This window comes from Stenella coeruleoalba (assembly GCF_951394435.1).
Source record: "Stenella coeruleoalba genome assembly, chromosome: 6".
Classification (NCBI taxonomy): Eukaryota; Metazoa; Chordata; class Mammalia; order Artiodactyla; family Delphinidae; genus Stenella; species Stenella coeruleoalba.
Genome location: NC_137151.1, coordinates 81,277,662 through 81,289,983, shown reverse-complemented (window position 1 = coordinate 81,289,983; position 12,322 = coordinate 81,277,662). Strand labels below are relative to the sequence as shown.

Here is a 12,322-nt window from a genome sequence, read left to right as displayed (position 1 = left end):
AAAGATGATTTTATGAAGTCTAGATAAAGCAACACTACCATATAGTTTAACATTTTTCCAGCATGTAGTTCAAAGGAAGGGTCCCTGATTAGCTGTCACAATTATCAAGAACTGATGAGTGAAGACTTTTGATAAACTTTTAAAAATACCTACTAACTCCATTCACTTTTTTTCCTGTAGTTCCTACATATCCGTCTTCCCATATTAATTTCCCTTGAGAATGTGATGAACTTCAGTCTGTTTGGAAGCTAAATTTCTGATTGTGATTTATGAAATCTCTTTTCTGTTACAACCAATTCCATGTGAGGTTGGGTCCTGCATGATTCTTCCAGGGGCTACATCATTTCTATTAAGACTCCACACTCTCCTAGATGGAGACCAGGCCCTGAAAAAGGTGGCCATAGCCTGGCTTGCACTTGGGGATCCAAGCGGAAGTGTCTATTTCAACACCAGTGTTGAGGGTCATAATCTCCACTGTGTTTGTGAGTAGATTCAGAGCCCAATTCCCATTAGAACTGACCACAGGTATTTCTAGTACCATATTTATTTAAGTTGTACAAAATGTCTAAAAACATGAAGTCAGGATAATCATTCTAAAAGATCTAAAGCCCCAAAATACAGACTGCATGAACTTGGGCATTGTTCAATTAACTGAGCAGAAAGCGTCTTGAAGGAGATCTAACTCTCTAAGTGTAAACAGCCTTTGTGTCATCATTTAGTCTTTGGTTTAAAGTCAAAAGAAATTTTTTTGCAGGGGCTGTGGGAGGGTGTATTGTATCATTTCTCCTTTAGAATATAAAACTGCAACTACCTAAATATCTATCAGATTATCTTGAAAAGTATTCTCATTGAATGGAAAAATAATGTCTATACTCAGCTTTAGTAGTAAAAATGTGAACCTTGGAGAACGTGAAATACAAAGAGAAATCAAGTTCATTATATAAACAAAGGGTATTCAAATATGTTTATTTTACTATAGGGAGTGTAATAAAGAAAAAATAATTGAATATCCGCTATATTAAACAACAGTTTGGGAAGGAATGTTTCATAGTTTACCCAAAATAAAACAATGCATCAAGTACATTTTTAGATTTATTTTATTATCTTTACTGAACTATGTTTAACATTTTTCAAATCTTCAGATTGTTAACAGTTTTCAGCAGTAAATATCCTAGTAATGGCACTAAGTACACTGAAATGTGAGATTCCTCTGATGAAAAAATACAAAAGATAGAAACACTTGGAAACAAGAGAGCAAAATGTCAACTCTAGGTCTGAGATGGAAATTAACATAGTCAAATTCTTTACAACTCTAGTACATGGAGAAATGAGTACTTCATTCCCTATAAATGAATACGTTAACTTTGAGCTTCACCTTCCTGGGAAGTTTTGAGGGACACAATTTGACCCACAGACCCCTAAAACTCTATACTATGTATTGATACCAGAGGATTCAAACACATAGAAAGTGATCTGAAAATGACTGCCAAAGCAAAGAAGTGCTTTTATTCCTCAATACTGGTGACCTTCGTGCTATACTGTGTATTATAAAAGGGCATAATCCCTATACAACTGCATAAATGTCATAAAAATGGATTTTATAAATTCAAGATCATAATATGTATTCAAAAATACATATAGCTGTGCTTTAGTAAATGAACCCATCAGTTAATTAAGGGATAATTTTGCCTTTAAGATATATCCAAAGTATATATAAAGGATCCACAGATGTTAACATTTGTGACCAAAATTCTCAAGGTTTTCATTTGCAAAAAACTGTTGGTTTTCAATTTAAAAATTTTAAGAAACTTGTGAATATTGCAGGTTTATTATCACTTGGGTTAAGAAAAAGTAGATGGCTTCAGCTTTTTAACAGGAAATCTGTGAACTACTCACATTTTGTTTGGATCATTAGAAAAGATAAATTGCCTATACTACCCAATTGAGAACAGAATGTGCAGTGTATAAAAAAATAAGACTTTATTCTGAAACCAAAAACAGTATTTCTAGAAAAGCCCTTGGGGATACATCTTCTCATTTCCTTTACACAAGAATGAGTAAGTGGCATACCTGAATGGTATACCCTTATATCAATGTGTGTATTCCATTACCAAGATAAGAGATTAAACATTTTTAAGGGTGGGGAAAATATACACTTAAAATATTGAAGTGCAATATATTACTATATAGTTTCTAACTTCATTCCAACATAACAATGTATCAATATAAACTGGATTCAAAAAATAATTAAACACACAAAGAGATGTCACTGGCATGCAAAATTCATTGTTCCAACGTGAAACACGAGGTCTATATTTTTAATTAATAAAAACGGCACATCTGTTTAATTTGGCTAACAGAAAGAAAATGCACATTTAAGAAAGATGTTATCATATCCTTCTAATAAAGCAAGTCTATATCAAAGGCACTTCAGCAGAGCACTAACTCCTTAACCTTTTCCAAATCATTTTCATTTATGCCGCTTTTACTACATCTTTCTGTGTAAACCAATAAGAAGCTGCTTCTAATTTTGGACCTTATCACTCCCCCCCCCCAAAAAAAAAGTAAATCTAGGTATTATCCAAAACATTTATCTGTTTCATGGATTGGGGTAGAATATAGCAAACTTCTGCCTAGGTCTTAAATTCTTCGGGTTAATACAGAAAGGAGTGTTATATCTGACATGTTAGATGCTTCAGAAATGGTTGCAGGAAAAAACTGGCTGAAGTCTACTGTCTTGGGGAAAAAGCTGTTGCCTTTTGTTGTATATCTATATAATTTGACTGAAGCTAATGTGGCTAATTTTAGTTCTTTCAACTTGTTTATGTGCCTTGGGTCTCTATGTTGCTTCCAAGTTAATTAGTAGGGCATGAGAAATAAAGCAGTTTAGTTTCATTTTTTCCCCAGGGGAAAGGGGAAGCTGCTTCAGACATCTGTCTTTATGGAAATTAAGAAAAATGGGATGAGCTGATTTTAATTAACAAAGAGCTTCATTTTTAGGACATAGGAATGATAATTTGGAGTTGAAAACACATAATTAAAAAGAGCTGTTGAATGTGTTCACACTGAATTCTTTGCTATGATGAAAAGAATATGAATATATGACTTCCAAACTTGGAAAAAATGTTATATAACTTAAAGCATTTAAGTGATTTAAGAAAAATCTTTTACTTTTCCCATGAAATTGAAACTGTTTTTCCCAAACATTTTTTATGAATGTCAACTGAAAAAAAAGAGCTGGATATACACCTAGTATCATGAAGGTATTTTTGAGTCTCTCTCAGGGAAATGGCATTTTTTTTTCTGCTTGACATTTCAGAAAATATTGAAATATTTACTTCCTTTAGCTCCATATATTTTAATTTTGAGTGTTCATAAGAAACTTTCAATTCATTGATTTTTTAAATCAAGTTTAATAGTGTTTAAGTGACTAAATTTTTTTAAATAGAAGAAATACCTTAAAACTGATTTTAGCCTACATGTATCAGTGAGTCTTAAACTAAAAATTGGGGAGGGGGAGGAATGTTTAGGTTTTTTTTTTTTTTTAGATTGGTAAAAAGTTTTCCTTGACAGCTAAGCTCACTTCACTTTTGGTGATGGGGAAGGGGGTAAGAAATTTTTAAATAAAAATTCAGTATCAGGGCATTCATTTCTCAGATTTCTAAATAAACTAACCTTTTTATTCTGTGACGTTGTATCCAAAAACAACCAAAGAGCTGGCATTTCCCTCTCTAACAACCAAGTAGCTTCTTGCCCATCTTATGTGAGTATGGAATTTACTTTTGGGTTGATAACAATACACATGCTGTTTAAAAAAAGAAAGAAAATGAGGTTTGGCCTTTGAACTCTAGAATAACATCAATCCAGAATATTTATCAAGTTATTTTCAAGTATAGGCAGTGGAGAACATAATAGTAACATTTCACAAGAATATGATGCCTGAAGAATACAGTTTCATTTCTAAACATTTCACAGGGGTAGTCATCAAAGCAGAAGCAACATTTTTGGAAGCAACTTTAGGAGTACAATTTTCACTGTTATTCTTCAGAGTCAGGACTCAACTTGCTGACTGAGCAACATTTTTGGATAACTAACATCTTGAAGCTATTTCACATTTTGAACTCTTGGATACTTCAAATTCATCACCCAAAAATAAATGAAAAGAATAGGCCAGAAAAAGCATTCCTTAGTATCTTTCTCTCACTACTGAATTACCATTTTACTATTTACTCTGCTTGAGACATGTCCAGGGACCATGAGATTGCTCAGTCTCAACTTCTGCAGAAGTTCATACGGCAGTTTATAACAACAAGCAAGAATAAACAGCACGAGACAGCAGAGACACAACCACTCTTGCTGTTAATTGATGGGAATCAGTGGGCGTTCCTCTCGCTTCTTCCAGATATTAGTCTTGCTATCTTTTTTGACTAGTGGTGGTCTTCCCCTTTTTTTAGTGGGGGATATATTGGCTTCAAAATCTTCAACGGTGCTTTTTCTTCCTGGGGACTCTTCCCCAGGGTGCTCCATGATAGCTCCACTCCCTCCATCTAGGAAGTGCCTTAAAGCTGGGTCCTCGGGGGAGCAGACAGTGGTTCCACTCTCACTACTGCTCAGGTCTAAATCTTCTAAGTAAAGGATCTTAGGCTGATGCATACTTTTGATGAACGTTTTTTCCCTCTCCAGTTTTCTACTTGAGTGGTGCTCATTCATGTCTACCCCAGAGTCCAGACTCGTGTCGTTGCTCTGGGCTCTCTTGCCCTTTTTCAGGTCTATGAAGGAATGCCTCACTTGTGCGACTGGCTTTCCATCAAGAGACACAAACCAGGCTCTGGGATGGGGGGAGGGCTTTCCTTTGGACAGTTCTAGGAGGGTCTGTTCTGAAATTCCTTGAAGCTCTGATGAAAAGGGAGTCATTACAACAGCTTCATTTAGTGTTCCAGGAACAGAAACAGATTCTAGTAGGCTGTTTGAATACCGGCTCCAATCTGCAGTTTGGGATGGCAAGCTCTGTTGACCTTCGAGTGGGATATTCTCTTCCCTGGCATCTGGTGGCTGTACATGAGAATGCATTGGCATTTTGGGCAATGTCTGCGTAAAGTTCTCTCTATTTACTGGTTCCATCAATTGGCCATAGACTAACTGTCCCTTTCTTGGCAAAGTAGCTGACTTAGCAGTATGTAACTGCTCTGGAGTGGAGAAGAGGTCAGATGTCTGAAGGATGGCAATGGGCTGGCTGTAGATATGCATAAGCTGTTCTGGAATGTGAGAATGCCCATACACATCTTCACTACCTGTGAGATACCTCTTTTCCTCTTGAGCATCACCTAGAGATGAAGATATATTGTTGTTAATATGTTTAGGTTGTTTGGATCCTACATTGGGCTCCAAAGACTGAGCTGGGTTTCTTGAGTAATTATTTTGATTGACTGACAGAAATGAAACATCTTCATTGTAGATTTTTAAACTGTCCCGAGTTTTTACCATGGAAACTCTTTCTTCTGCTTCTACCTTTGATGGTTCCTTTTTCTGAGGGTTGTACGAGGAGCTTTTGGCACTGAATAACTGTGACTTGTCCTCGGTTTTTAATGCAACTTTGACTGAACTGATGTGATTTATGTGAGTTGTTGAAGTTGTCTGGTCTCTCTTGAGGACCTCAAGTTTAGTGATATTTCTTTCTCTTTTCTGTGGAGTACCACACTTATCCCTAGAGTAGAAGAGAAGGCAAAAAAATGTTTAAAACTTATCTAGAAGGTTTCATTTTAAAAAATCGTCTCATAATATGTTTATTAATATATGCAATGCTACTCTAAGAATATATCCATTTTTATTTTAATCTACATATTTTAAAGATCAAACCATTGATTTCTACTAACATTGTAATACACAGAATTGACATGATACTATAGTCTGATAGTTTCTGTGTTCATACACATTAATACTGTTCTTACCTGCAATAACAAAGAAGTACAGCAAAAAATCCAATGACAATAATTATTGTTCCTCCTAATATGGCTGAAAGAAACACTGTGTGGTAGGCAGTTATGTCCTTTGAATCTCCATTTATACCTGACCCTAAATGGTTCAAAATAAACAAAGAGAAAATATATTATTTTAGGTCAAATTTTCAATGTCCTATCTTGGGCAAGGCTGACTAAATACGTGTATACACAGTTGTATTTATTTGCTCCCCTCCCATGGCAGGCTTCTTTGTGGGTGGAGATTACTTTCCCTACCCTCTTTGGGCTTAATCAATTGACTTGCTCTGCCCAGTGAAATGTGAGCATCTTAAATGAGGCCGCCTGAATGGCCTGTCCTCTTGCTAAGGCCCTCTATTATGTGAATAGTATATCCCAAAGTTTTGCTATTCCTTCAACCTAGGTTCTGGAACGAGAAAAAATGTTGAGCCGAACCAAGCCAAGCCCAACAGTCATGAAGTGAAAGCAACAAACAAGTGTTTGCTATCGTTAGCTGCTGAGATAACAGGTTTATTTGTTACTTATGGCTGAGTATTGCAGACAGTGGCAGCGAGATGCTGAAGTGCTGCTATGACAAAACCTAAAATGTGTGACACTGGCTTCCAAGCCAGGCAGTGAGGAAACTGTTGCAGGAGGCAATAAAAATGGTGGCCCAAGCCATGTGGTAGCAAAATATTTGCTGGAATAAACTGGGAGAAAATATTTCTAACGAGAGCTTTGTGCAAAGAGGTTTTGAGATAGAATGGAGTGAGCGTTGACTATGATTAGCTGCATTTGATTAAAAAAGAAATTTTAAAGATAAATCCAAAAAGAATTTGCCAAAGTAAGCAGGGATGAAAAGGACCAAAGAGAATGCAAAAACTGGGGGACCTGAGGAATTAAAAGTTGCAACTTTTAATTGCAGGCTGGACTCCAGAACAAGATGACGCTATGATCCCAGCAAGCTAAGCCCAGCAGCGGCACAGGTGAGCCATTATTCTTCTTCATGAGCACATATATACAATGAGCACACATATACAGTGCTGTTGTAATTAGCTTAACTGCAGTAAAAGCAGACTAAGCACTGGGATGATCAGGGCAGGCTATGAATATTCTGCACGAAAATAAATGCAACTTATCTTGAGGTAATGTTTCAACGTCACTAAGACCTAATTTTGCTCAAAAATGTATATAACAACAACTCTACAGATCAGTATCAACTGGATTTTAATACGTATTCAAGGTGATGAGACACCCGATTTTCTGGTCATCTTGACCATGAGAAGATGTCCAGCGTGAAGCTTTCAGCTTCACCAAGGACACTGGAAAGACTAAGGATCATGAGGCCTTTAGATCCTTTAACTTTTGCATCATCTAAGTTGATTAAAGTAATAGTAATATTAAAGGATTTGGAGAAGCAGTGTTGTGGTTATGCATTCAGACTTTAGAGCCAGAATGCCTGAACTGGAATCCTGGCCTCACCCTTTCTTCCTGTGAGGTATTGGGCAGGCTTCATTTACTTGTGTCTCAGTCCATAACTGTCATACCTCACCCATGTGGGTTGTTACGAAGATTAAATGGGTCAATACGTATAAAATTTACGACAGTGCTTAGCACATGATAAGCACTCAGTAAGTGTTAGCTGTATTATACCACTGTTGTTAAATGAAACATCAAGGTTATAGAAGAACAGGCACTTCAGTATTGACCATGCTTTCCTATATGGTAACTGATAACAAAATGTTTATCATATTGGATAGGCAACCAAGCACAGCATCGCACAATATGAAATTTCTTCAAACAAAAAAGAGATAAGGGTAACAATTCTACCTACAGATTCTTATTCAGGATCCAGAGCTGCAACAGAGTAAAGTTCGGCTATTCACTGGGTGAAATTCAACTTCTTCTCCAAAAGAATATTGAATATATATTTCCACAATAGAGTAATGCTAACAATTTTCACTCCACAGAATTCCAACAGAACTCACTTTTGGAATTAAGAGGCTGACATTGTTGCATTTGTCCCAAATCTTATATGTATGACAATAGCAAAAAAGCATACATCTGCATGTGTGTGTGGGCGCACTGGGTGTATATGCGCATGCCCAAAAGGGGTTAGAAAGGTAGAAAATTACAATATATTTTCATTCAAATATACCTGAAAATGCATATTTAAAAAAAGTAATGGTACTTGTTTAATAAATTCTATACTCAGCCACCTATTTACCTGTAGCAATCTGTGAAAAACCAATTGATTTTAATTTCTTGCACTTAAACAGATTTCTAGAATTCCTTGAAAAAATATTAAGATTTACTTTAAAAACAGATTTAGTATATTATTAACCAAATTATAACTAAAGTAGCTCTAGCACACCAGACACTAACTGGCCCATCATAGGACCAATTTTGAGTTTACTGTAGCACTCGCATCCTAAAATGTTTAGGGACATTAGTGATCCTCATATCCAACTCCCGCAATTTAGAAAAGAGAAAACGAATACTCAGATGGGTAAGTACCTATTTCAAGCTTACCCTGTTAATTACTGTCAAAGCCAGAACTACAGTCAAGTTATCAAGTTATCCATATTTCTCGTATGGATTTTTCAAAACCATCACTAGAAGGTATCTAATTCAAACTGAATGGGAATCCCACACTTCTGTGTTAGTACTCTGATTCACACAAAATCGTTCCTGACATACAAGCTAAAACAAAACTTCCACCTATTTTAGAAAATTATTTCAGCTTTTAGAATTCATAGTCATCTTGTATAGATTGGTTGCTTCAGGTATATTTTCAGTGGAAAGCACACTTCTCTATAAAACTCAAGTGCCCCTTAGGTCATTTTTATTAGAAATGAAAGAACTTGGATTTAGCTGAAGTATTAAATATTGTTCTTTTTCATCTTTTCATCATTTTATAGTGGCAAATCTAGAATGGGATATGGTCAGATAGCTGGCAAGACTGCATGATATTTTGCACCATGAAAAACAAAAGTAATCACCCTCTGGTTTCTGAATAAATCTCATAAGCACTAAGTTCAAACAAAAACAGAACATCCTCTTGATCGTAATGGCTAATATTAATAGCTCATATTTCTTCTATTGAAATACTAAATTTTAGCTTCAATGAAAAAAAGTCTTGTTACCTTGCATGGTTTAAAATTCAAAGGTTGTCAAATGTAAAATGAAAATACCAAACTATTTTTAAAATTGCAGGAAAAAAGCAAAGCCTAACAAAGTTAGCAGATAAATTGCTAACAAAGCTAGCAGATAAATTGCTACAGAGAAATGTATGCAAAATATCATCCACATCCTGGATCAGGGTGTGCACTGGGACTATTCCTGAACAGCATGAAATCGCCAGGTTGCAGCTGCCTTTCAGCTGGGAACCAAGACACTAGATAAACCAAAAGAATTTTCTCTGACACATGATTAAAGATGAAGGAATGACATATGCATTTGGCTTTCACACTTTCCCTAAACTTTACTAAAATGACACTGAAAGCTTTGTTTTGTTTTTTTTTACATTATTTTATTTTTTTCATCTTGGAGTACACTTGCTTTACAATGCTGTGTTAGTTTCTGCTGTATAACCAAGTGAATCAGCTATATGTATCCATATATCCCCATATCCCCTCCCTCTTGCATCTCCCTCCCACCCTCCCTATCCCACCCCTCTAGGTGGTCACAAAGAACCGAGCTGATCTCCCTGTGCTATGCAGCTGCTTCCCACTAGCTATCTACCTTACGTTTGGTAGTGTATATATGTCCATGCTTCTCTCTCGCTTTGTCACAGCTTACCCTTCCCCCTCCCTGTGTCCTCAAGTCCATTCTCTACGTCTGCATTCAGAACCTTTTTTTTTTTTTAGATTCCATATATGTGTGTTAGCATACAGTATTTGTTTTTCTCTTTCTGACTGACTTCACTCTGTATGACAGACTCTAGGTCCATCTGCCTTGCTACAAATAACTCAATTTCATTTCTTTTTATGGCTGAGTAATATTCCATTGTATATATGTGCCACATCTTCTTTATCCATTCATCTGTTGATGGACACTTAGGTTGCTTCCATGTCCTGGCTATTGCTTCCATGTCCTGGCTATTGTAAATAGTGTTGCAATGAACATTGTGGTACATGACTCTTTTTGAATTATGGTTTTCTCAGGGTATATGCCCTGAAGTGGGATTGCTGGGTCATATGGTAGTTCTATTTTTAGTTTTTTAAGGAACCTCCATACTGTTCTCCATAGTGGCTGTATCAATTTACATTCCCACCAACAGTGCAAGAGGGTTCCCTTTTCTCCACACCCTCTCCAGCATTTATTGTTTGTAGACTTTTTGATGATGTTTTGTTTTTATAAATAGACAAAAACCCATAGGTTAAGGCAGACTGAGATAAGAGACAAGAGCAACAAGATGCTGACTGCTGGAAAGTTGACTTAGCAGAGCTGGCAGCAGGGAAAGCCAAGAATTTATACCAGTGAACACCCAGATGCCCTAGAAAGTGGTAGCAGGTCCATGATGCAACCAGTCTACACTACAGTAGGTTAGAGTATTTCTTTTTTTAAGATGAATTAATGGATGAAACATGCAATGTTTGAGTATTTTGAGATAGAAATCCTACGTCTTGAGTTGTGTTTAAGCACAAAGTAAATAGATAATTTGATACCATGTTAAATCTAGGAAAAATGAAATACTTATTTCTCCTAGAATATGAATAGGCCATTCCTAGCAGATAGCTCTTGGTTTTTGTCCACCTTCTGTGCATATGTCAGGCCACTCTCCATTTGACCTATCACTTGTCTTATCTCGGAAACAGTCTGGGGACACTATTATTCAACAGCCCCTCCTCCTCCCCACCACAGCCCCACCAAGGAGAATGCTCACGACCTAAGTCTGGGCCCATCTAAATTCCACATCTCTAGAAAGATCAGGACCAGTATGAGGAAAGGACTGCAAAGGGTTAGTATCAGCTGTTATGAAGCAGCAGTCTTCCAAAGACAGTCAAGTAGGTCTGCTAACTGGGCCCTCTAGGATTCCTGCCTTTTATAATCTGCTTCTTCAGCTTTCCCTAGGATCCTGCAAACTCCCTATATCCTAACACATGTTTTTAATTATCTAAAATCTATTCCTGTTTTTTGCAACCAAAAACGCTAACTGATCTGGGTAGAATTTATTCATAAAAAGTAAACTAAGGAAATTCTTGATTTGAATACACTTCATACTTCAGATTCATCAGATATTACAGCTATAAAGGACCTTCGAGTTCATGGAATTTAATCTTTCCTGATACACATGGAAAAAATAAAATAAAGCTGAGATCAAGAGACTAAAAGCTTTTTCCAGTGTCATACAGTAAGTAGCAATGCTCAGAATAAAATAGGAATCTCCTAATATCAATTTCAGCATGACTATTTGGACTTTTTAAAATTTACTCTTTGTTTCATTTTTACCATACCTCTAGTTCCTGGAAGTGGAGCTGCTATCCAGTAGCCCAAATGAGGTGCCTCGTATGTCCAAATTAAATGATTGTTATATTCCTTGACCATTCCCCGGCCATGATTTACCCAAGCACCTACAAAGGAAGGCAAGTAAAAAATACTAATCAATTAGTTTATATATCTTTAATGCTGATAGGAGTTTGCTGATAGTCATGTATAGAATACTTTGCAAGACTTTTTCAAAGATTATGAAAACTGTGGCAATATATTATCATGGGATAATATATATATTACATCATAATACAGTACATATTATAATATATTAAATAGAATAATTTGATTTGTTAAGACTAAAGGAAATAAAATCAATACTAATAAACTAAGGATATAGATCTATTTAGGGAAATCATGACTCCAAATAATGTCTACATTGTGCATATTGAGATATGTCTTAATAAGAATGTGAGTAATTAAATCCAAATTTATCAACAGGTGGTTGTTACCTATTCTGGGATTCTGATTAAACACTTATAGTCTATGTTTTATGGCCTTATTATTTATTAAATACAGTTTTGTTCTAGTACTGCTGGCTTAGCTCTTTTAGAGCTCAATTTTTTAAAACTTTAAAAAATGCTATTTGGATTCAATTAAATGTTATTCACAGAAAAAAGCATTCAGTAAAGCCAGTATCTTTTATGAAGTCCAGCATAACAAAGCTATTTATAAGTTTGGTGTATAGTTGTATTTGGTTTATTGATTCCTTGTAATGATGTATATCTATAACATGTAAAACAGTGTTTTTAATAAGGTAGACAAACTTGGAATTATCAGAATAAGTCAACCTACTGCTTTTTAAATAGTCACATTAAAACTAAGCATTACATATGTGACAAATTAATTCAAAAATTGTGCCACTGGAAGGTACA

At 35.8% G+C, this 12,322-nt stretch overlaps 1 protein-coding gene across 1 annotated transcript in view; it reads right to left on the bottom strand.

The window, feature by feature from the left end:
* Positions 1-818: 818 nt before the first annotated feature.
* The window catches only part of FAM171B (family with sequence similarity 171 member B), a 66,113-nt gene continuing 54,609 nt past the window's right edge, over positions 819-12,322 (bottom strand). The window contains exons 6-8 of the mRNA XM_079924131.1: positions 11,414-11,530; positions 5,949-6,072; positions 819-5,704 (exon numbers count right to left, since the gene is read on the bottom strand). Of these exons, the coding sequence (XP_079780257.1) occupies positions 4,360-5,704; positions 5,949-6,072; positions 11,414-11,530 (1,586 nt within the window). The 3' untranslated portion in view covers positions 819-4,359. The remainder of the gene's footprint in view (positions 5,705-5,948; positions 6,073-11,413; positions 11,531-12,322) is intronic.